Source organism: Akebia trifoliata, chromosome 8, assembly GCF_017979445.1.
Source record: "Akebia trifoliata isolate Shusen 1 chromosome 8, ASM1797944v1, whole genome shotgun sequence".
Taxonomy (NCBI): domain Eukaryota; kingdom Viridiplantae; phylum Streptophyta; class Magnoliopsida; order Ranunculales; family Lardizabalaceae; genus Akebia; species Akebia trifoliata.
The window spans coordinates 38,473,602-38,498,584 of NC_141382.1; the positions used below are offsets into that span (position 1 = coordinate 38,473,602).

General features: G+C 35.9%; 1 protein-coding gene across 1 annotated transcript; it reads left to right on the forward strand.

Moving 5' to 3' along the window:
- Positions 1 to 2,569: 2,569 nt before the first annotated feature.
- FKBP15-1 (FK506-binding protein 15 kD-1) lies at positions 2,570 to 20,276 on the forward strand. Its single transcript, XM_086451816.1, has 6 exons — positions 2,570 to 2,730; positions 3,078 to 3,127; positions 14,317 to 14,379; positions 17,828 to 17,918; positions 18,791 to 18,895; positions 19,934 to 20,276. The coding sequence occupies exons 1-6, from the start codon at positions 2,673 to 2,675 to the stop codon at positions 20,026 to 20,028; spliced, it is 462 nt and encodes a 153-aa protein (XP_086307942.1). The 5' UTR covers positions 2,570 to 2,672; the 3' UTR covers positions 20,029 to 20,276.
- Positions 20,277 to 24,983: the final 4,707 nt, after the last annotated feature.

A 24,983-nucleotide genomic window follows, 5' to 3' on the forward strand; every position in this document is an offset into this window, starting at 1 on the left:
GATATATCCCATAAAAGACACGTATAAAAGAAATAGGAAGAATCAGATGAGCAATGCAAAATATAAATGACAAAGGTTGACTATCAAAGGAATAGGACTTTTTAAAGGTTGAAAACAAAATTTGAATATGGATAGTCATAAGCACATAAAGAGTTCAAGTATGAAGATATTTACAAGATAAAATATAAAGACTAAATATATTTAGTCCACTTTTTCTGTTATAATACATGTAAAAATCAACAACTCATAAGGGAGTTTCAAGGTGAAGCTAACTATAAAATGCCTTTAATCATGTTTTTTCTTAACTCGTGTCAGCAATCTCTACAACAAGTAGCTAAATTGAATTGGATACATATGAATACATTCATCTTCACACATCAAAGAAAATCAAGTGGCATGTACTTCTTGGTTATCCCAAAGTCAAACTCTTAAAACAGGTCGGACACAAGGGAGTGAATTTCTTGGTCAGATTCAAAGAGATTGTGTGGTGGTGAGGTCATATGGTAGTTAGCTACCATGTAACAAACAACCACAGAACAGACTTAATCGACCAATCAACCCCTAAAAATAGCAAATATGCAATAAAACTGTTGATGCTCTATTGTTATTGATTGTCGACCCCTTTACAAAAGATCTTGAAGACTTTATTTGCAAAAAATCGATAATAAGAGAAGAATGAAATAACAATAGAAAAAATAAATAAATACAAGAAAAAATGGGGAAAAACCCAGGGTTTCACAGTTCAAGTTACATAAGAAAAAATAGAGGGCCTAGTTACTCCTTTTACCTATCCTGGTCATTACTAATATCTATTATTAATTGTTCTCTAAGATTCCAACTATTTCCCACACTCAATGCCCAAGTTGTTGGATCTTCTTGCCCCTATTATTATGAGGAAATAGGGAACACTCGAACACACAAAATTAAATCATAACAGCCTAACTATCTGTGAGGTAAGGGCCAAGCCAAAAATGTACATGGTCATGGCTTACTAAAGATCCAGGCCAAACTCTGCCTAGGCCTTGGTTAACCCACGACCTACAAGGAAAAATAACTTGGGCCATGGGTAACTCACAACTTAGCTTAGTTTAGGGTTTCAAAAACATGGGTTTGAAGAGTTGGCCACCCTAGGACGAGTCCCACTTGGTCAAATTGAGGGCCTTTAGGTCAAACCTTATTTTACCAAATTTTTAAGTGCTCTCGAGCTTGATCCGGGCACATTGGGGAATCTATAAAGATCATTATAAAATATTTAAGCAAATAAAGTATTAACTTAATTAATATTTTAAATACTGATCTTTTGGTAGATGTGGAAATCTTGAATTGGGGTCGATGATGGTGTTCAATAATATATTAGAATTCTTTGCTTGTCCATTTCAACTAACTATGACATATGTAAAAAACATTTTAAAAGAACATATGGCCAACACATTCTGTCTTATGCCTTTCCGACCTAAGAAGCGAAGTTAGTCTATTGCACTAACATGTGTTCCTATGTGTATACCATCTAGTACTCTCAGACAACACTTCATATTGAATAATAATAATAAATAAGATATTGCATGAATTATAATGACATGTATTGATGTTAATAACCAAAAAAAAAAAAAAAAATCTAATAAAATAACTTGAAGAAATGCTCATATCTTTATCTGGTTCAGATTTTAGGAGAGATTTCATTGAAATGTTAGAACACGATAAGAGACCTACAAAAACGTAGAATCACTTTCAAGACTTTATGAAAATGTTTACCTACAGTCTCTTTGAAATGTTGAAATTGATTGACAACCAATCATACCCCGCATTTTATCCTAATATCATTAGGAACATTGTTAAATATACTTTAAAAAAAATACATCTTGTATTCTTTAGGTTTGCCTCATCTTGAAAATGACAATAATCTATAGAAAACATGTTTTTTTCCATCTTGAATTGTTGATGACACAAATAATTTGTTTCTTAACAAAACACATTCCACCATAAAATATTATTTAGTAAAACCACAGTTTGTCTTGGGTGATTTATTTAAATTATATCCGCATTAAGATAAAATATGAGATATTGCAATTATAATTATTAACATTTCAATATCATTATTCGGCGATGAATCCATCAATTCTTCATCTGATGATAAATCTATCATTTTTATTTTAAAAAAAATTAAAAAAAATATCAAAATTTAGATTTATAAATAATCAAAATACCATAATTTAACAACAATAAGCAAAATCTACTAAAACTTATTCGATACTAATTCAAACATAAACATCCCCACCACATGAGTAAAACATAAGCGTCCCACAAAGATAGAGACAAAAATATCAAACAACGCTAAAATCTAAAAGCTGTCCAACAAATTACTATTTATTTTTACCTCCTCGTCAGAGTTAGAAGTTCCCCATCATCGCTATTCAAAGAATTTTGCTACAACGACTCAAAAATATCACCCAAGGTAGTACTGTGTGTGCAAAGAACCATCGATTTTCCTCGAGTATATAAACACGTATATCGAGAAAAGGATCTATGTTTTCCTTTATCCAAATTAGTCAGACGGCCTCCTTCAAATACTTAACAAACCTAGATAATATAAATATATATATCACATAAACCCCTGCGAGCGATCCATCGCAAGTACGACTGATTCAGGGAAAGGAAGGAGAGGAGGAACGAAGATGTGTAGTTCATTGATGGCCGCTTTAATGTTCACTCTTTTGTTTCTCTCAACAACAGGTAAATCATCTCTCTCTCTCTTTGGAGAAAAAAAAAAAAAAAACAAAGCGAGAGAGATTTTAGATCGGATCGGTTTTTTAAGTTTCAGAGTGTTTCGATCTGGAAAAAATGATTTCCTACCTAGGAGTACATTGTCTCTTTGATCCAAACCGTTGGATGGACCTTCAATATGATTCCCGAGGTAGATCCGACGACGTGGACAGTAAGATTCACGGTTCTTTCGATTTTCTAGTGATAGGGAAATTGTTGATCGAAAAGCATTTTGGTGGTCTAGTTGGATGCAATTGTTGTCGCTGTAATTTTATTTTTATTTTAAATTTTATTTAATTTAGTTCTTTTATTCTCAGTTTCAGCAAAGAAAACCGGAGATGTTACCGAGTTACAAATCGGTGTCAAGGTATATTACATCTGCTTTATGTTGTATGGATTAATCACTCTTTATTTATATTTACGATTTCCTGTGGAAGATGTTAATGATGAGGTTAAATTTGATGCTAAATGTTGATTTCAACTTCAAAAAAAATTCTGTATGATTTGATTAAGTTATAGTTTTTTTTTTCCTCCAAAGTTTCTTGCTTGTACTCTTTTAATTTTGATAAGTAATTGATGAACAAGAAAAATGTGAATCCGTAATTACCGATCATATTTGTAGATCTCTCAGGACAATGTAGTGGAGAATAATGATAATTCAAGTAGTCTATGATACAATCCAACCTAACAACGAGAGTTTTCCATAGCCTTGAGTAGGAGAAGATATAAAAAAGCTCATTTAGGTCATATAAAGTTTCAACATTGAAAGAAAGTTATTCAATCTCTTGTACATAAACAACGAGAATGTAAAATCTAATCCTAACCATTGTTTGTCTCTAATTAGATCTAGATAATTAATTTAGTAACCTATGTAAACTAATGATAGTTGGGTTTGGGATCGGTTTGATAACCACCGACAATTTGAACCAGCCAATCCTAGTTTGGATTCACCAATCTCGTTGAGTTGAAAATGTTGACTGAACCATGATGATTTTGCCAAAAGTAAAAATCTTGAAAATGTGTTATATAGCTTCAAAATCATAATTTATGACCAAGTCTACTAGAGAACACATTTACCCGAAACTCTCTTTTTGGGGCACCACCTTTCAGTTCTCCCACCACTAGAATCGTTCCATCTATCCCACCCGTGTTATCAATCAATCTAGAATTCCACCTCCCCCTATCGATAGCCTTCCCAATATCATGTGTCTTCAACCTAATGGACCAGAGAAATGCTAACTCAATGAACAAGACCACCAAATGAAGCGCCAAGAACTACCCACTTGTTCCTCCTTGTTTGGCCCAGGCCCTAGACTCCCTTAGGAAGAGGGGACTCGAATACAACCATTGGAATGAAGGGGACTTTGTAGTTGAGTTTGTTGGAATGAAGGGTCAATGTAATCGAGTGGCTGAGTTTGGAACGAAGCGGCGAAGGAGGCTTATTAGCTGGAGTTGCCCTTTGTGCGGCTAGCCAGATGCATAAATAGGTGGGTGGGTTCAGGCAGCTTGAACCCATTAGGTGGCACGGGAACTGGGGAAGGAGAAGACGAGTCCAGGAGTTCAGGCCTACTGGCCTGGCCAGCCAATTTATGCATGCTTTTGATGCCGCTAGCAGGTTAGCTCCTGTTGGGAACAGAACATGGAGATCCAGCCTTTCATTGCTTCCTTTGATCGGTGGCCAGAAGATGGATTAGTTGAGAGCTCAGATGGTGCCGGCCCAGATCAAGCTATTGGGTCAATTGTTTCCACACGAGATGGCTCGTTGCTGTCAGAAGGCCTGCTAATTTCCAATTGACAAGAGACGAAATGGTCATATGTGTACCACCCCAAGCCCACAACAATGTGATATTGTCCCCTTTGGGCCAAAGCCCGCACAACTTTAAAACACATCGTACTAAGTAAGGCCTGATTTGCCCTTATAACCCAGGTTTTGAATGTTCTCCTACCCGATGTGGGACTAATCCCACTCCTCCCTGCTATTCCACCCTACAACGCGATGACTTCACTTCGACCTCATGTGGTCTTTGCAGATTCTTTCCATGTCCATTCAATAGTGCACCGATGGGGCCGTGACAACCTCCCCACCAAACAGGAAGAGTCGTTACCGGCTTTGATATCATTTATAATATCCCAGGCACACAACATTACGCTATTGTCCACTTTGGGTCGAAGCCCACACGACTTTAAAACGTATCGTACCATAGGGTTTGGTTTACTCTTATAGCCTAGACTTTAAATGTCTTCCTACCTGATGTGGTTTATGCTTATAAGCTTGACCCATTACCTGGTCCAAGATCCTAATTTAAGGGTGCCAGATGAATTAAGGGTAACTAACTAAAGTAGGGTTTAAAAAAAAATTAAAATACAATAATGGTCATCATTACGAAAATTATTGATCCGAACTTCATCAACTTATTAAAATGTGATAACATTTATCAAGGTACAGGTTACTTGTTACATTCAAATCCAACCTTAAAGTCTAATGTGATAAAATAACTAGACAATTAATAATCAATTGAATCATTTAGTGAATTTTTGATCTCTACCATCTAACATCTGTGTGAACTTTTTATAAGACAAAGTCGATGAGCTAAAGCTCGCAAGAAAGATTGTGTACATACATACAAATAAAAAAAACTATATAATCATGTAATTTCTCAGATATTCAAATTCAACATAAGATAATGACATGCATGCAATGGTGGCCAACTTTCTCACTATCTAGGCCACAACCATCATCATTGATTTTTCCAACAACTTAATCACTCTCCGTTTCCATATGTAGGACCTTCCTCTAGGGATTTTTGGTCTTACACCCAGGGACCTACATCCTAACCTACTCATCTCGTCATGACAATATATGTATGATTATGGAATTTTAACATGCATTATCACACAATTTTGAAACAACGTGCTCTTATTATTGACATCGTTTTTAAAAAATACATTATCATGGAAAATTTTTAATTGAGATGTACAAAACATTCGTCATTACATACCATGTATACATAATTCTTTCCATATATTTATTGCTTGGTCATATGTGTATATATTCATTTTACTTCTTACTTAAATACATTTTACTTCGGTTTGCTCTTTTCAATTCTCCACGCTTTCTTGATTCTCTACAAAATTACACGAGGAATGTTGTAATTGAATATTGCATTTGGTGCTTCGCACGAATTCTAAGACTTAACGATGGTCGAAACACCTATTACTATACTACAATTATATGAACTTAACAACTCAATAAAGCGAGTAAATTCAATACAAGGTTTAACAAACCTTTAATGGTAGCCAGACTATACTAATTGCACCTTGGTGTTTCGTACCCTACAATAGATTTATAAGAAATAACAAAATTCAAACATTACAATGTTGCTTAATGATGCTTTATGAGCACAAAAATCAAGCAAAACATTTCTTCATTGCTAGTTGACTTTGATACATAAACTTTTTTTTTTTGAAGAAAGAGGATTTCCAGGGCTTCCCGATAATATTTGGGTCTTCGCAAATGTGTCAGTAATGAATCCTCGATTACAAGACACTATTGTTGTGTTGCCTTGAATAACAAGAAAAATAGATTTTCTATCTTTCTAATTTGATTTAGACTATAATTAAACTATTGATTTATTTCCTTAAAAATAGAACTTAAAGTCACTTATGATTTAGAGTTTAGACTAAAATCGTCAAATAAATAAAAAATAAACTAACATTTTAAACACGAACTAAAAATCGTCGAAAAAATAGTTTTTCAAAGAATAGGCTATCATCGCATGCTTCACTGATAAAAAAAAGCTATTAGCACATGCTTCAAATTAAACCCATTTTTTTTGAAAAAGCTTTGGGATAACTTCTGTTGATGCATCGGCTTACGGAGAATGGTGATGGGCGGTAATCTGTGAATCAAAAAGCAGTTTGGTAGACTGGAACTTAGTGAAAGAGGCTCTGTAGGTTCCGCAAGGGTGTCGGATTTCATATTGGAGCAACAACAAGATAGTGCTTAGACTGAACTCCGATATCGACAACAAAAAGATTTGCTCTCTTGGATCAGTGGTAGTCGACAGTATGAACATTGTTCTTAAACAATGGTTTTCTAGAATCAATAAGTTGGAAAACGGTCGGCAGGAGGAAGGATGTTGGGTGGAGATTTCAAGTCTTCCGTTTTATCTTTGGGAAAAATTAGTATTTACTAAGATTGCAAACCAAATGAGTGGGCTGCTAGAAGTTGCAAAGAAACACGATCGGCATCAATTCAATGGATAAGGAGGGAAGGGAGCTTGAATTTAGAGTTCATGAGGCAAATCGGGGTGCAAATGACGGAGAAGAAGAGAGTGGAGGAAGAACAAGAGTTCCAGAAAAAATCCTAAACTTGGTAGAGGTGTCAATAGTGGTCGAGGAGGCTGAGGAAGAGGCCTCGGTTGGGTGAGGAATGCATGTTGGAGGAGGATGAGAACACTGGTAATCAGGAGACTGGGGCGATGAACCTGTAGTTAGAGTTTTGGGTCTGGAGATAGCAAGTCAAGGAGAGGGTTTTGATTGTTTGAATGCAAGTTTTGCCACAGCGCTAGGTGGCAACATTGAGTTTGTTTCGTTGGCAAGTTTTATTGATCTTACAGTGGAAAATTGTGTAGAGGGTGAGTTAAGTGTGCGGCAAGTCCGCGACTTGTCAAATCAAGCAGATGAGAATGTAGAAAATTCGACAGATAAACTTAATGCTGAGTAGATGTTTGCAACATATGCGGACAAAAGGTCAGTGGGTGTGATTGTAGTGGAGGACAGTTGTTTCTTTGTGGTGGACTCTTTGGATAGGCCTTTTGAGGTGGGCTGGACTGACAACTCAGTTACGGATCTGGATTTAGATCCTTTAAATTTATAAATTAGATGGGCCAAGGCTAGAATTTTTTAAGCCCATTTAGTAGTAAGGTCCAGGAACCATTTATGGAGGGCTGGTTAAGTGTAATTGTTAGTCTTGGGGTGTTTTGGAGGCCTAAGATACAACCCAACAATTTGTTTGCGGGTTGGACTTTAATACATCAGCCCAATACGCCGTGGGCTGTCTAAGTGCAACAATTAGTCCTGGGTGTGTATTGGAGGCCCAAGATGCAACCCAACAATCAGTTTGCATAATGATTTTTATTATAGCAGCCCAATACTCAGTGAGACAGGTTGTGGAGCAGCAGCAGCAGCTCGTAGAGACTTTCAGAAGTTGTGTCTCAACTAAGGATTTGGGGGTCGTAGCCCCTATAGAAATCAACAACAAAGGTGTCCCTATGGGTACAAGGGGAATGGTTTTTATCATAGAGGCTATTCGACCTGGCAAGATCTTATTCCAGTGTGTTTTGGGCATGACAGTAGGTTAGTAGTGGTGTTTCTCATATTGGGGGGATCTTCTTGGGTTGAGATCCTTTGAGGAAGTTCATATGATTTAGGGTAACATAGATATGTTTCGTTTGAAAGGTCTGAACGAGGTAGAAGCGCGATTGTTAGATGGAGAGGAGAATCTCAGAGATGTCGGTCAAACCATGGTCATCACAAATTTGGGCTACCAGGCTATTGAGGCCCTTGGGGGAAATGCCGTGCTGTCGGAAGAATTGTTAGTGAATTTGTTGGAGGCAAGTCTCACGGTTGGGATGTCGCTCAAGAATGAGAAGGAAGAGACTCTTATGATCTTGGAGGTTGCTGTTAGAATTGGAAAAGAGGCGCAAGTGCACATGCAAAATGTTGTTGGCAGATGGCCCATTGCTGTAAATCCACTAGCAAGATGGCAAGCTTGCGCATTACGAAGCCATTGCTGGATGCAGTCACGAAAGATATATGTAAGAAGCTTAGATTTCAGAGGGAGACCTTTAGAGATCAGAGGCTAATTTTTCGATTAAATCTAAATTTAGAGCCAGACAGGTTCTTAATGTCGATAAAAATCCTATCTTGGAATGTTTGGGGGTTGAACATCAGTTTAAAAAGAGTTTCTATCGAGGTTTTTATTCAAATTAATAAGCCTCATTTAATTTGTTTACAAGAAACTAAACTTAATTCTGTCTTAGGGTGGGATATTAGTGAGATTTTGGGTGTGAATCAGATTGGTTGGTCTTTGTTGCCTTCTTAGGGTGTTTCGACTAGGGTGTTAGTTATGTGGAATAAATCGGTTTTAGAAGTTGAGGATGATCTTATAGGTGCTTTTTCTGTATTGGTGCTGTGTAATTTAGTTGGTGAGGATTTCAAGTGGTTGTTTACAGGTGTGTATGGTTTGAATCTCGACGTGGAAAGATTGCATTTTTGGAATGAGTTGGATGATGTCAGAGCTCGTTGGGATCGGCCGTGGTGCTTGGGAGGGGATTTTAATGTCATTTGTTTCTCTTTCGAAAAGAGTGGGGGAGCTAGGATTACTTCGAGAATGAGATTTTTTGAGTCTTTTGTGGGTCGGAATGAATTAGTAGATATTCCATTATGTGGAGGAGGTTTCACATGGTCTAATCAACAAGTAAACTTAGTATTAAGCAGTCTGGACAGATTTTTAGTAACTCTTTGTTGGGAGGACAATTTCAGTAGAGTGGTTCAAGAGAAAGCTTTGAACCCGGTATCGGACCATGCTCCGATCTTTTTGACAGCGAGTGTAACTAGGCATCGTCCAATCCCTTTTAGGTTCGAGAACATGTGCTTGTTTCATCCTAATTTCAAGGACTTAATAGTATCTTGGTGGAATGAACATCAATTTGAGGGTAGACCTGGTTCAGTGTTCATATTGAAGTTGAAGTTGGTCAAGGAAGAACTAAAAGGTTGGAATGCGGTTACATTTGGCAACTTAGATGTTAATAAGGAGTTACTTAAGGAGTTGGAGCTCATTGATCAAAAGGAAGAAGCCAGTGGTTTAAATGAGGAGGAGAGGTGTAGACGGGTAAATCTTAAAGAGAAATTTCAAAAGGTGGCAGAGTTGGAAGAGATTAGCTGAAGGCAAAAGTCAAGAATTAAGTGGTTGAAAGAAGATGGCAATACTAAATTATTTCACAAAATGGAAAATTATCATAGTCGTACAAATTTGATTACTCGTCTTAAGTTTGAAGGGGAGTAGAGAGAGGGGGAAAAGGAGGTGGCGGAAGGCATAGTGAATTACTACAAAGAGTTGTATACCAAGCAGTATATTGATAGACCTTGTTTAAATAATCTATCTTTTGACTCAATCTCTAGTGAGAGCTAGAGGTTGGAGCGTCTGTTTGATGAAGAAATGTTGGTGGCTATCTTGGGTATGGATGGTGACAAGGCACCGGGTCCGGATGGGTTTTCGATGGCTTTCTTCAAAAACAATTGGGAGGTTGTGAAAGGGGATTTGATTGTGGTTTTGATAGACTTCTATGAAGAAAGGTTCCTAGATATTGGGTTCAATTGCACGTTTGTGGCTCTTATTCCGAAGAAATCGGGTATGGAGGAAATATCGGATTTAAGACCAATTAGTCTAGAAGATTCGGTTTATAAGATCATTTCTAAGGTGCTTGTTGGGAGACTTAGAAAAGTGATTCCCACCATCATCAGAGCGACTCAAGGAGCCTTTGTGCATGGTAAACAAATATTAGATGGGGTTCTTATAGCTAACGAATGTATCGATTACAGAAGGAAGACAAAGTTACCCGATTTAGTTTGAAAGTGGATCTTCAAAAGGCATATGATCATGTGAATTATAATTTTCTTAAGTACTTGATGAGAATGATAGGGTTCAACAATAGATGGGTTATTTGGATTATGAAATGCATCACGACGTCCACGTTCTCGATTTTAGTGAATGGATCCCCCTCCGACTTTTTTTGGAGTTCGAGGGGATTTCGTTAAGGTGACCCGTTATCGCCTTTTCTCTTCGTTATCGTTGTGGAGGCTTTGGGTCGTATACTTGCCAAAGCTTCGGAGCTTGGGCAAATTTTTGGGTTCAAGGCGAGTTTGGAAGGTATCTCCATTTCACATTTTCAAGTCGTAGATGACACTTATTTTTCTAGATTAGGTGCACTTTATGAATGATATTCTCGGTTGCTTTGAGGCTATATCGGGCATTCCGGTTAATTTCAGGAAGAGTACAATTTTCGGTGTGAGGACTTCGATAGGGGTTGAGATGTTGGTGGCCTCCATCATATTTTAGGTTGGAAGTTTACCTTCTACATATTTAGGCCTCCCCTTGGGTTCGAGGTATAATAGTAAGGAAATTTGGGATCCGATTCTAGAAAAGATTGGGAAGAAATTAAGCATGTGGAAAGCAAGGTATCTCTCCAAAGGCGGCAAGTTGACTTTCATCAAAAGCACGTTATCTGCAATCCCAAGCCATTTTCTCTCTTTTTTCCTTACCGAAATTTGTGGAGCGTAAACTTGATAGGTTATGTAGGAACTTCTTTTGGCATGACATAAATGGTAGTAGGAAATTGCACCGGTGTGTTGGAAGAAAGTGTGCATGACAAAGAGATATGGAGGTCTGGGCATAAAATTTTTTGGCTCTATGAACTCGGCTCTTCTAGGCACGTGTTCATGGAGATTTGGGAGTGAGAGTGATAGCTTGTGGAGAAGGGTAATAAGGGACAAGTTTGGGGCTCCTAATAGTGGGTGGGAAAGAGGCGACATTAAAGAGGCGTATGGGTGTGGAGTATGGAAAGGCATTATGAGGAGACTTCCAATGTTTCGAAAGAAGGTTAAATTTAAAGCAAGGAAGGGGGATAGAGTGATGTTTTGGGAGGATTGGTGGTGTGGAGATTGGGCTTTGAACCTTTCATTCTCGGAGTTACACGAGCTTTCCTCAAAAAAAGGAGAATTCATCTCTTTTTTTATTCATAGAGAGGGGGAAGAGATTAGTTGGGACTATGGGTTCAGACGTTCTTTTAATGATTGGGAGCTTGAAAGTTTGGCGAGTTTTACAGAATGTTTATAGGCGGCACAACTTGATCTAAATATGGAAAATAGACGATTGTGGGATGGATCTAAAGATGGAAATTTTACGGTGTAGTCTTTTCATTCTTTGGGAGCCTAAGTTGGCGATCTTAGCTTTCCATGTCCTGTGGTTTGGAGAACAAACATCCCTTCAAAGGTTTCAGTGTTTATGTGGCTCGTTACGCTTAAAAGATTGTCGACCATCAATTTGTTAAGAAATAAAGGTTTCTACTTTTAACAAGTTTTTGTAGTCTTTGTCAAGCAGACGGGCATTTGTTCTTACATTGCCGTTATGGTTACAAGATTTGGAGCCATTATCTAAATTTGTTTGGGGTGGTGGGGTGGTGGCCTAACTCGGTGAAAGTATTGATGAATATTTGGATGGAGTTGGGTAAATATCTTACAAAGGCAAAGCGGTTGTTATGGGATTTACTTCCATTTGCATTGTGCTGGCTGATTTGGAAGGAAAGGAACAATCGGGTGTTTGCTAGTAAAGCTAGGGATGAGCACAAGTTAGTTTTGGAGGTGTTAGCTTTGTTATTTTTTTGATGTAAAAGGTTTAAGGAATTTAGGGGCATTTTTTTTTGAAGATTTCCTTGTTAGATGGGAGAGGGTGTGCAATGTAAGTATGGGGTAGCTCCAGTGTTTTTTTCCAACTTTTTTGGCTGTAGCTGCCCTTTGTTAGGTTTGTAATGTTTTCTTTCGGATGGTTTACTCGACCTTCGTTTTTTCTCATGAATGATTTTATCTCTACCTATAAAAAAAAAAACCCTCTGTTGTCAAAAGTTGCGCCTATGCCCCGCTTTGCCCGCCTAGACCATCTAAGCGCCTAGGCCTTACCCGCTAAAAACGGGTTTCAAAAATCGCGGTTTTAAAGGGCAGTTACACAATTTTAAATATAAATGGTGTCTCAAATTTTTAACTAATTTGTGAGGTGTCATAGATTAAAAAGATTAGTAGGTGGCATGTGCAAACATACAGAAATTGCAAACTTTAGGATTTATGAATGATTAAAATTTCTTCAAAAAATCATTTTTTAATTTTTAAATAGATAATCTTATATTTCCATCTTTTATCATTTTATATATTATAAAGGTCTTTGTTGTAATTTAAAGTATTAACTAAGGCTATTTGAAAGATAACATAATAAAAGGATATTTCTATTATTTTAAAAAAGTAAAAACTAACAAATGTAGTTATAGGGTTGTGGGGTTGTAATTTTATTCATTTTGACAAAGATGAACTTGATAATAATAGCTTTGATGTAAAGTTGGGGGCATTTTTTGTCTTCCAAATTTTGGCGTCAACAAACACGTACTCAGCCTTATCTTCTTATAACGATAAAGATGAAGGGAATCAAATTACTTCAATATATGCAGTTACATTTTTTTTTTCATTTATCTTATGTATTAGTTGTGTTGACGTACTAGTTTGCTTGGTAGTTGGTAACTTAAGGTGTGTTTGGAAGTGGGAGTTAATCGGAGTTGGAGTTGGTTGGAGTTGTAATCAGTGGAGTTGTTTGGTTTATCTAGGAATTCAACCTAAGAGTTGTAAAAAAACTTCAACCCTTGCATTTTGCTAAGATCGGCTATGATTCAGTCGATTCAATTTGATTATATATATATAGGATGGCGTTATTACGACCCCCTTTGCGACACACCATTTTGTCTTATATGGGCAAAAATGTTTGGAATGGGCTGATTTTTTGTGAGGATGATCTCTGTGATGAGGGAATCATCTTGGCAAAAAATCATCCCATTCCAAAACTTCTAACCCCATCAAAATTGATTTACAAAAATTGGACGGTCTAAAATTTTTTAACTTGTAAACATGGGGCTAGAAGTTTCATAATGAGCTGATTTTTGGCAAGGATGATCTCCTCACCATAGAGATCATCCTGACAAAAAATCAGCCCATTCCAAACATTTTTGCCCATATAAGACAAAATGGTGTGTCGCAAAGGGGGTCGTAATAACCCAACCCATATATATATATATATATATATATATATTACAAATAATTAACTTTAATTATTGATATAAATATTTATCATATTAAGTATATCATTCGAATCTAGGCGGATGTAGGGATGAATCCGTATTTAATCCGGATCCGACTCGGGTTAGGGACATCAACCCATATCCGACCCATATTTTTCTTCCGATCTACTCCAATCCAAACCCGCTAAATTTGGATCACTCCAAATCCAGCCTATAAAATCCATGTCCTGCATCAATACCCCATACCTTATTTTACAAAGCATAAAAACTCGTGAGTCATATGACTCATTCATTGTGGGTTTGAAAAATGAACTTGCCTCGTGATTTCTACCCCTTTTATAGTACCTCGGGTCCCAGGTGTGCACTTTATGTGAAAAAAGTGGTGGCAGGTTTTAGTATCTTAAAAGCTTCAATTTTAAGCAAGGTAAATAGCATTCTTTTTCCGCAAATGAAATGGAAGTATGGAACAATTTCATTTATACAGGCGTCCTTGTAAGACTTACGCCCTACACTTTGATGCTTAAGCTGTACGGTTTGGACTATTTTGCTTCACATCTCAACGTTTGAAAACATCAGTTCAAGATGACATTATACTTTTTTTCTATTGCCATGCATCATGCAATTAGGTATGCTTCTCATCTTTCTTTTCTTCCTGCAGTATAAACCAGGATCATGTGACATTCAGGCTCATAAAGGTGATAAAATCAAAGTACACTATCGAGTAAGTGATAATGCAGTTTCAATTTTTTAAATTTCTGAATGGATGCCATAATAACAGAAATAACAAGATATGGTATGTCACTGGTCTTACTTTTATGCTTTTTTAGTTCAATAACCTTCTTATATTGTGCAAATTCAATTTTACAACAATTTTTTTGATAAGTTAATTTTACAACATCTATTTAGGAATTAGGGCTAATAATTAACTGTTGTATATTAAAAATAAAATTGGACGTTATCCTCAATGTCAAAGTTCTTATATTCATTGATCCAATTTATCGAATAGTTCTCGTTGTAAAGTAGTAGTCGATTCTTCTATTTTTGTTGCTCCCTTGGGTAGGTCTTTTTGACCATTTTGTTCTAATAAGTCTTTTGTTTGCTCATAAATGTTTATTTATAAGAAAATATGACAAAACTGACATATTAGCAATTAAGCTTGATGGGTATGTTTCTACTGTATAAGATGGCCTTTATCTTTTCAGTGTTTCTTAGTAAATTATTCATAGAAGGCGATTAAGCAGTATCTTGAATATTTGGCCTGAAGAAAAGGAGATGAAGAGATTAAGGAAAGGTGGCAAGGATAGAAATTATTAATGAAGACTACACAAGAGACTTAAGACTAGGTGGAAACATATAGGAGACGGGATGGAGCAACAGAAGTTTTGAGAATCCTAGAGAAGGTCACAACGAGACGAGCTGTTTATCATTATGATAGGTGTCAAATGGAAGTGCAATGATACATGCAGTTGAGAGATCCTAACAGACAGCTAAATTTGAACCTTGTTCCTACATGACCTCGAGGGCACATGTACTTAAATAGAAATAGGGAATTGAGAGTGTGAGCATTGCTAGCAAAGATGAAGATAGGTAGGATGAAGTATTGCAGTGTTCTAGGTCACCAAGTTGTTCAATATCAATTATGAAGACTAAAATGATGTCGGGTGACTGAAGAAAAAGTATTGTAGTACCTATCTATATCTATATATATATATATATATATATATATATATATATACAATAACAAAGGGGACAAATAACTGCACTACCTATAGGGGCATCAACCTTAAGATGCTCTATGAAATTATGTTAAGGAGTCTTATAACAAATACTAAGAGAAAAAACAAAGATATCAAAGAACCGATTTTGTTTTATGCCAGAGAGATCAACCATTTAGGCAATCTTTTTTTACTTAATAAAATAATGGAAAATAGGACACAGAGAGTTAATTGCTGGGTATTGGGGAAGGGGTAAGAAAGAAGTCCCAAGTGGATGTATTGACATAATTAAGGACATATATAATTGCAATTAGTGTGAGAACAAATGGTAGGGGTTTTCTTTCAAAGCTTCTAAGAGTATTTCGTGGAGCTTGCTTCCTTTTGCCATTTGTTGGGGGATTTGGAAGAAAAGAAATAGTAGAATTTTCGAGGGAAAGAACAACATATTCATGATCTCATCTTATTAGAAAGTTTTTAAGGTGTTTAAAAGGATCTTTTTTGAGGATTTTGTTGTAAGGTGGGAGGTTATTTGTAACTTAGAGGCGGCCTAAGGGGGCTCCTTTTTCTCGCTTCTTTGTTAAGTTGTATTTGGGGTCTTCTTGACCCCGCCTTTTTCTCTCTTTTTAATAATATTTCAACTTATCAAAAAAGAAAAAAAAGAAAAAAAAAAAAAGAACAAATGGTGAATAAGAAAATGAGTTTCTTAGTTACAATTGGTTTACACTAGAGATCGTCTTTAAGTCTGTATATGTTTGCTCTAGTTATGAAGTAACTGGTCATATTCAAGAACCCCTTTGGTGTATGTTATTTGCAGATGATGTTGTGTTAGCTTGATGAGAGTGAAGAGGGAGTGAATGGTAAAAATGAAACTCTAGAGAGCTGCTTTGGAGTCCATGGGCTTAAAAATAAGTAGAACCAAGATAAGAGTATTTGGATTACAACTTCAGTAATAAAACCATAGAGAGGAAGGACTAGTAATAATTGATGGCCAAGAAATATCTTGAAGTGGCCATTTTTATAACCTTGGTTCTATTCCGTATGGACAGATTGTAAAGGTGGTTGTGCATAGAATTCGAGCTGGATAGTTATACTGGATGTGTGTTTTGGAGTGCTATGAGACAGCGCATCCCAATCAAACTAAGAGGAATGTTTTGTGAGACTGATGTGAGACCAACTATGCTTTATGGTGCTGAATGTTGGGTAATGAAGAGACATGTTTATAGATTGAACATAGCAAAGATGGATGAGTGGAAAAACCGAAAAAAATGAAACTGGAAATGTACGCATTCATGAAAATGTAGGAATAACCCCAATAGGTAATAAACTAAAGTAAAGTTGATTGAAATGGTTTGGTTATGTTCAAGGAAGGTCGGCTACTGCCCCAGTTAGAAGAAGTATGTAAGTTGAAGGTTCTAAAGACTAAGAGGAAGACAAAAAGGAATGTGGATTGAGATAGTGGATCCAAATATGAACATATTTGGATTTACCAAGACATGGCTTTACACAAAATTGAACAAGATATCGTTCATTCAGACCCAAAATTTGGGATAAAGCTTTGATGATGCTGAGTATTGTTTTCACAGTGAGATGTATCTTTGCATATCAAGTGTACCATGGTTTTTCAGTGTATCACTGTATTGTACTTTTTCCTACGCTACATTTCGTTCCACCAGCTTGCCAATATGTTGAATGCTACTAAGATTTATCAAACCATAGAGAGGAGTATTAGGGTATTATTTTTTGCTTGTGTTCCTATGAATGTGCATCTCTTTTCTAATGTAGTACTATAGGTTCGGACTCACTCTAGTTATAAAGCTATAGGTTTGTTCTTTTATGAGGGCATAAGGCAGCTTCATAAAATCTGTGAAATATGATTTGTTTGGCAGATGCTTTTGTTTTGCATTGTTTTTTGTGTTAATATGAATATTACAGCTATTAATCTTCTAATTAATGTATCAAGGTAGATCATTTTAAACAATAGAAGTATTAGAACTCTTTTACGTTGAAGTTTTTCAAAAAGACTTCATCTAGAAATCCTTCTCACTTGAAGTGTTTCCTTCCATACTCGATTAAAATCATCTCATATTTACCTGTTACAAATGTCAAGAGTAGTCACTCTTCTGAATTGGTCAGACTTATAAAATGCATGTTTTTTTCTCACTGTCTTACTCAAATGGACAATTAGGTATAGTAAGTAAATCATAGTGAATTGCATCTTCGCCTGATTTTTGAGTTATTTTGTTACAATGGCAATGGGTTTAATTTCTTCAGCATGTTCAAAATTTACATTGAGTTAAGTTGCACTCAAACCATTTTATCAACATATAACCCGCAAATAGTAAATTTGGAGATTTTTGGTTCTTTTCAATGGACTTGATTAGAAGTTCATGTTTCCATTTTTACTACGTTAATGAATTATTTTCATTTTTTAACTAATGCTACTGGACATGGCAGGGAACACTTACAGATGGAACTGTTTTCGATTCCAGTTTTGAAAGGGGTGACCCTATTGAGTTTGAGCTCGGAAGTGGTCAAGTAATTAAAGGTGAGCATTAATGAATCATTGATTAATACTTTGGTACACTGGACCACCTTCTTTGTATTGTAAATAAATAGAATGCAGCAGTGATCCTAGAGTTGACAAACGAAAGGGAAACACCACAAGAACATACGTCTACAGGTTGAAAGCTTCCGAGTCCATGGTTTTTCAAACTACATCCTATAAACTAAACAATACGAGCTACAATGGGCCACGGCACTAGAAGTTTTGCTTACCATTAGGTGCAAGTTGAAATATTTAACATCTCCTACCGGCTTGGACTTTGGTGAATTATGAAGATTGGGTGGGAGAGGATGCTCATATTAGATCCCTTCTATGTAATTGTATTTTGATCGATCTGCTGGCCCAATACAGCTCTGCCTTTTGATCCTTATGCATAAGGCGTAGGACACTGTTAATATCAGGACGTCCGACCATAAATGTCTCTGACATATCTCATGCTTCTGTATAAAGGTCTCTGACACCATGATGCGATGCTAATTTCATCCAATTGAGATGCCTTCATAAAAAAGTAGGAAACGGGTTTTGTATCTTGATGCAATGCAAATTTCATCCAAAGAACACATCACATATTGATTCCATTTTCTTGTATGGAGGGTTCCAAGCAGAACGAAGCCTCCCTAATCGAAAAAAATAAATAAAAAATAATTATATAACGAAGGGTTAACTTATTGTGTAATCATATTTCCATTTTGTCAAAGAATATACTTTTTGACTTATCAAGCTGAACATAATTTTAGTAGAAGTGAATGTCATAATGCCTTATGACGTTCATATTGTAATTGAGTCCTGTATAAATATCATAATGAAAGCTTGGATTATAAAATGATGGATTGGCAACTTAAACTTCTTTGCAGGATGGGACCAAGGTATCTTGGGCATGTGTGTGGGGGAGAAGAGAAAGCTGAAGATTCCTGCAAAACTTGGTTATGGGGCGCAGGGATCTCCACCTACTATCCCAGGTAAGTCTTTTTTATTCTGGGTTTGAAGTTGTGGCAAGATTGGGGTTCTACATACCAACTGGAGAGGAAATATTTGATAGGCTCTATAGTAATACCGCATCATCTCTCTGTAGATGACTAAAAGCATGCATCTTCAGGAAAAAAAACACCTTTTTTGAAAAATCAAGCGACATACTGTGTTGTATTATTGCTACAAAGTTGAAGATCTTTTTTTTTTTTTTTTTAATCATCCATATTAGAAAATCTCTTGTACACCATTTAGAAGGAAGATAATTTTTTATTGGGGAATGCTAACGTCCTAGACCTCATGGGGTCGTTAGCTTTCTCCACCATATTCACTTTCCAATAATACCCCTACCCATTTGTGTCTTTTAGTGCAAAGATGAGGTTATCTTAGTATTTTACATAATAAATGCTTGTTTACGTAATAAATGCCAACGGCATTTTAATCTATTTGACTTAAATGCCTTATTTGTAGCAAATGCTTTGGCAATCCATGCCAACAAGCATTTATTATGTTAAATATCAACATACCCTTGTTTTTTTTTTTACTAAGGCATTGCTTGGTACCATGCAAGTCATTTACAAATGCAAAAGATTTGCAGTACTTTTTGAACTGCTAACTATTTGTTGAAATTTATGAAGAGGACATAAGATTCTATGAAAAGGACATGAAATTTATGAAATTCATGCAAATAATTTGCAATGCAAAAGAATTTCACACTGTAACCAAGTATTTGTAAATTAGATTCTAACAAATCATTTGCATTTGCAAATGATTTGCTTCGTACCAAGCAAGGCCTAAAAGTCAAAATAGGCAAGAGTATTATTAGAAAGTGAATATGGTAGAGAATGCTAACCTCCCCATGAGGTCTTGGACGCTAGCATTCCTATATATATTGACACATTACATAACAGTTTATATTAAAAATGGAAGAACTAAGATAAAGAAGGCATAACCCACCCATCAATCTAAATTAGGTGCTTGTTTTCTTAATCAATACAGACTTCATCACCTTGTGCCATTTTCAATCGCAGGTGGAGCCACTCTTATTTTTGATACTGAGCTTGTTGCAGTTAATGGGAAAACATCAGTCGGAGGGAAAACAGCTGATGGTGGTAGTGAATTATAGTTTGAGGAGCACTTCTCGAAGTCTTTTCTTGGTATTGAACTTTGTTAAGCTTTCAAAGTCTTTTGTAGGGTCAGCATTTTATTTGGATCTCTTTTGACCGACCGTGAAGAGACCAAATGTCTGCAGTTGCATCTGATTATGATGATCTGTGCAATGTGGACCGTTAATTTGCCTTTTGAAACAATGGTTGGTACTACTGATGGACCCGATTAAACTGAATTATTTTAAATTTCACTCTTTCAAAGTAACTTTGTGCTCATAAAATTTGGAAATTATGATGAAACCCTGCTTTTCAACAGGTGTGCAAGCCCAATACAATTAGGGTCAGTTTGGAAAAGTTTCCGAAAAAATTGGGATTATAAAAATGAAACAAGTGTGTTGCATGGTTAGGGTTTTGAGAGATTGAGAGATGCAGATGTTAGGGCTTGATTTAGTTTATCATAAATTTATTTGTATTTTGATTTCATGACTTTGTGATCAATTCTATCAATCATTGATTAATTAATTCAGGCAAAAATACCTTATTCCTCAAATTTTTCCTAATTTTTGGTAAAGTTTAGGGAATCTTGTGACAGTGGAAGAACAGTGAACGGTGTTCTAATTATTATATAATTAAAAAAAAGAGAGTTGTTATTGCCACACCCACTTTTGCTAATGCCACACCAATTCTTTTTTTTTTTGTTGTTGTTGTTGTAAATCAGCAACGAATTGTGTACAGTTGGGCTGGTGTTAGCAAAAGTTGGTGTGGCGATAGCAGAATATAAGCTTGCTGCCGTCCTGGCCTCCTCTGTTCCTGATGAAACAAGATGGTTAAACCTAATTGGAATCCAAATCCTCATTATCACCATCGCCACCACCACCACATGATGGTATATAATTTATGAAAGTTCTGTTTGGTGAAAATATACGCCAATTGAAGGATATTTTCAATGGAAAATATAATATTCCCCAACCCTAATTCCCTACAAAAATGATTTTCTCATTCGAACGAGAAAATCCTAATGTTATTCTCTCACAATATTACTCTTAGGTAATGAGTAATATCCATTTACGCTATATTGCCAAGCCCAAGCTTGTCATCCCCAAATATGAATCCTCATCCGTGGAAATACATAAGTGTTGCATTATGTTTGTGTTAGAGAGGTTCTAACCAAATATTTAGTTGTTACAAGGAGTTTTATTTTATTTTAAGAAGTTAATATATAAATAGTGAGGGGCTGATTTAGCCCTTTTTTCGAAATTTTTTCTATGAGCACTGGCATCATCCGTACGATTGCTGATGTCATCAAATGCATGTATGGGTGGAAAGGAACATGGATCGATTCGCCTTGAGTTTTTTTTACGAGCGCGGACGTCATCCATACAAGTGCTTTTTAGTATTGTTTTAAAGCATTTTGGATGAGTTCTTGAAAGTGTTTTACTTGATTTTTAGTATATATATAACTTTCGGAGATCTTGATTGCCTAATTTTTATTTAATTATTTATTATTAGTTTTTTGGCGATGGGGGGAGGAGATGTTTTGTTTGATGGATCTGATCGGTTTCAAATTTCTCTAAACATCAGAAGTGGTTTTGTTGGATTCGAAGAAGAGTTGAGGAGTCGGCAACAAAAAATCCTTCATAGTTTTACCGTCCAACCTTTTTTTTTTTTAATTTTTTTTAATTTTTACGTCTATTTTGCTGACCTAAATCAGTTCCAACACCCATTTAGCCCTTATTTGTGTTGAATATGTTGTCTGAAAGTAGTTCCGTCAGAAGTGAGTTCAACATTGGTGCACTAATGTCAATTCCTTTAGTGATGGGCTACGAAGATAATCTTGGAGCTCAGATTACGACAGTAAAACTTGATGGTACTAATTTCCTAGAGTGATCACAGTCCGTTTTGATGTATATCGATGAATGAGGAAAGTTAGGTTATTTTACTGATCGTATTGCGAAGCCCAAAGAGGTAGATCCCACATATGATCGTTGGAAACAGGAAAATCTAACAATGATGTCATGGCTTTTTTAAATTTCATGCAACCCTAATTTAGTTGGAACTATTTATTCCTAGATACAACTAATCAAGTATGGGAAAATGTTATTAGAACATATTCTAGGAAGAAAAATGTTGCTCATGTGTATCACCTTCACCATGAAGTGACCAATTTTTGTTAGGGAAAAAAAACCTAACCACATATTATTCCACTCTTCAGGCGTTATGAGAACAGTTGAATCATTATCAAGTGATTAAATGGATGAATGACGAGGATGTTGAGGAGTTTCGCATATTGATCAACCAAAATCGAGTCTTCCAATTTTTAACAAGATTGCACCCAACCTATGAGTTTGTTCGGGTTTAGATATTAGGTCGTGACTCCATTCCTCATATAAAATACGTATATTCTCTTATGTAGAGCAAGGAAAGCCAAATCTCTGTGATGCAACCTCTCTCTAAATCACCTCCCACAACTCTTCTCTTTTATGTGGCTGGTAAAGATAATAAATGAGGAGCTAAACAGAGTAGCAAAGGGAGTGATGAGAAAGATAATCTCCGTTATGATCATTGTGTAGAACTCGACACACCAAAAATACATGTTGGGATCTAATTGGCAGAGTTGTTAAGTTCAACAAGGGAACATTGTAGCAATCTCAATTCAAGCCTTATGCTCATGTTGTTGTACAAGACCAGCCACAACCCAATTCCATTGGTTCTAATTCTTTTACTGAGTTATCAACTACCCAAGAAAAAATAAAGCGTTTGAGAAACCTCCTTACAAGGCTTGGTGGATAGATGAGTTCCTCTATTTTCGCCCAGTCAGGTATACCTTCTTCTGCACACAGTGCCAATTTCCTTTCTTCTCATCCCTCTTGGATTATTGACTCCGGAGCCTCAAACCACATGACTGATATGTCTTTTCCTTGTTTAATTCCTACCAATTGCCATCTGATAAAGACAAGGTAAAAATTGCAAATGGTCCTTTGAAAGCGCCTTCGATTCACGTGTGCAGATCCATTTTTTGTGTTTTGGGAGTCGCCACCTAGTTTTACGGTCTAGAAATCGAAACATGACTGAAAATACATAAAAAAGTATTGATCTATAAAAAGAATGGGTCCGGGGGATTACTTTACGGGATTGGAAGGTGTTAGGTACCAATCCTGCCCGACGAACATCGGTATCTACTTTTCCAAAAATTTACATTGCAAAAATAACAACTTAAAAATTAAAACAAAAACAATACCTATTTTTTTTTTACCTGGGTGATTACGACAGTCGATTCCTTCAGAACTGACAGATAGTGTTCCTTGTGTGAGTCTTCCTGCTTTTGTCTTAGTCAGTAGATTCACTTCCAATTTTCGAAATGAGGTGTTCTCCCCTAGATCTGAATATTTTCTGGCTTTTCTACGTGTTTTGAGGTTTTGGGTGTGTTTTAAGGATTTCTAGGTGTTTTTTGAGTAAAAAAATGGGGTTTAGGTGTTAGGTAAAGACTTGGGGCTTAAATTTAAGGTTTTGGGAAGGTTTGAGAGAGTTTTTTACCTCTCTTTCTTAGGATTTTTCTTTACCTCCGAATTTAGGTTGTGGAGGCTCCTTTTTATAGAGCTTTTTTGAAGAGTTAGTTTGATTAGGTCTCTTTAAGTTGTTTAATTAGGATTTTAATTCTTACGTACAATGAAGATTTCTAAGTTGTTTGGAGAACCTCCTAATTATATTTTTAATTCTTTGGGACCCCAGATGGAGGGGTCTTTTATAAATATCATGTGGGTCCTATTTAAATAAATGGACCACCACTTAAAATTTGACCCGTGGGTTTGATTGATTGATTTTATTTATTCAAAATTTTAATTCAATTTATTAAGATTTTACTTTACGTTAATTAATATTTTAATTATTAATTTTGAAAATTTAAATTTTTAGGGTTGGAAAATTATCATTTTGCCTTCAAAGAGGACTTTTGGGTTGAGAGGTTGTTTTTCGATGTTTTGGAATGTTTTGAAATCAATTTTTCATAAGGAATTCAATGGGAGTATTGGCTTGTGTCACTTATAGGTTTTTGGTGTGAAATGATCATGAACCCTATGAGGGGCGTTTTCGTAATTTTGTAGAATTTAATGAAAATTGACGAAACAGTTTATTTGGTTTTACTTGTTTTATGTGATGGAAATGATTTTTCCTAAGTGTAAAGTAGGCTCTAGGGATGTTTTGATGTTAGGGGTATTTTGATAATTTGATCATGTGTTAGTGATTTTCTCGTAAAACTTCTTTTTGTCCTAAGAATGATGATTTCTAGGTTTTGGGTTTTGGATTATATTTTCCTAGCGTAGCATGGTTTATAAAGTTTTGATTGCTTGAAATACCTCATCCAAAATTTTGAAACATATCTAGTAATAAATAAAAAATATTGGAATATTCATCCATCATTAGGAACCGTCATAATTGGGTTGATGAGTTGATTAATCGGGCAAGTGCAAAAATGGGGTGTTTACATCCTCTTTCCACCGTCTCAGGAAAAAGGGATATCAAAATTGATGATTCTTTGTCTTTGTCATTTGTACTTCACGTTCCAAACATGTCGACTAACCTTTTTTTTTTTCTATGAGTAACCTCACGAAATCATTAAATTGATCAGTCAAATTCTTACATGATTGTTGTATTTTTAAGGACTTAGCTTTGGGGAAGAATGACAAATGGTCTCTATATTTTAGATTCATCTTCAACGCCTTCGACAACTCTTCAATCAGTTAGTTAGAGTAGTTGTCTTAGTCAGTCCTATCAGTCTGTTTTTTTTGTTGTTGCATCTTCGCTTCGGTCATTTATCTTTTCAATCTTTATGAGTTATGTTTCCTTATTTATTTAAGTCAGTATTTGTTGCTAGTCTTCAATGTGAAGTTTGTCAGTAAGCTAAGCATTGCAAAATTTCTTTTTATCCAAGTAATAAAGATCTACTTTCTCTTTTACGATTGTGCACACTGATGGA

Excerpts from the sequence above, each read along its gene's own strand:
- FKBP15-1 (XM_086451816.1), top strand. The coding sequence starts at position 2,673 with ATGTGTAGTTCATTGATGGCCGCTTTAATGTTCACTCTTTTGTTTCTC. Across the intron at positions 3,128-14,316 it reads AGTTACAAATCGGTGTCAAG|TATAAACCAGGATCATGTGA; the intron begins GTATATTACATC and ends TTCTTCCTGCAG. Across the intron at positions 14,380-17,827 it reads AAATCAAAGTACACTATCGA|GGAACACTTACAGATGGAAC; the intron begins GTAAGTGATAAT and ends TGGACATGGCAG.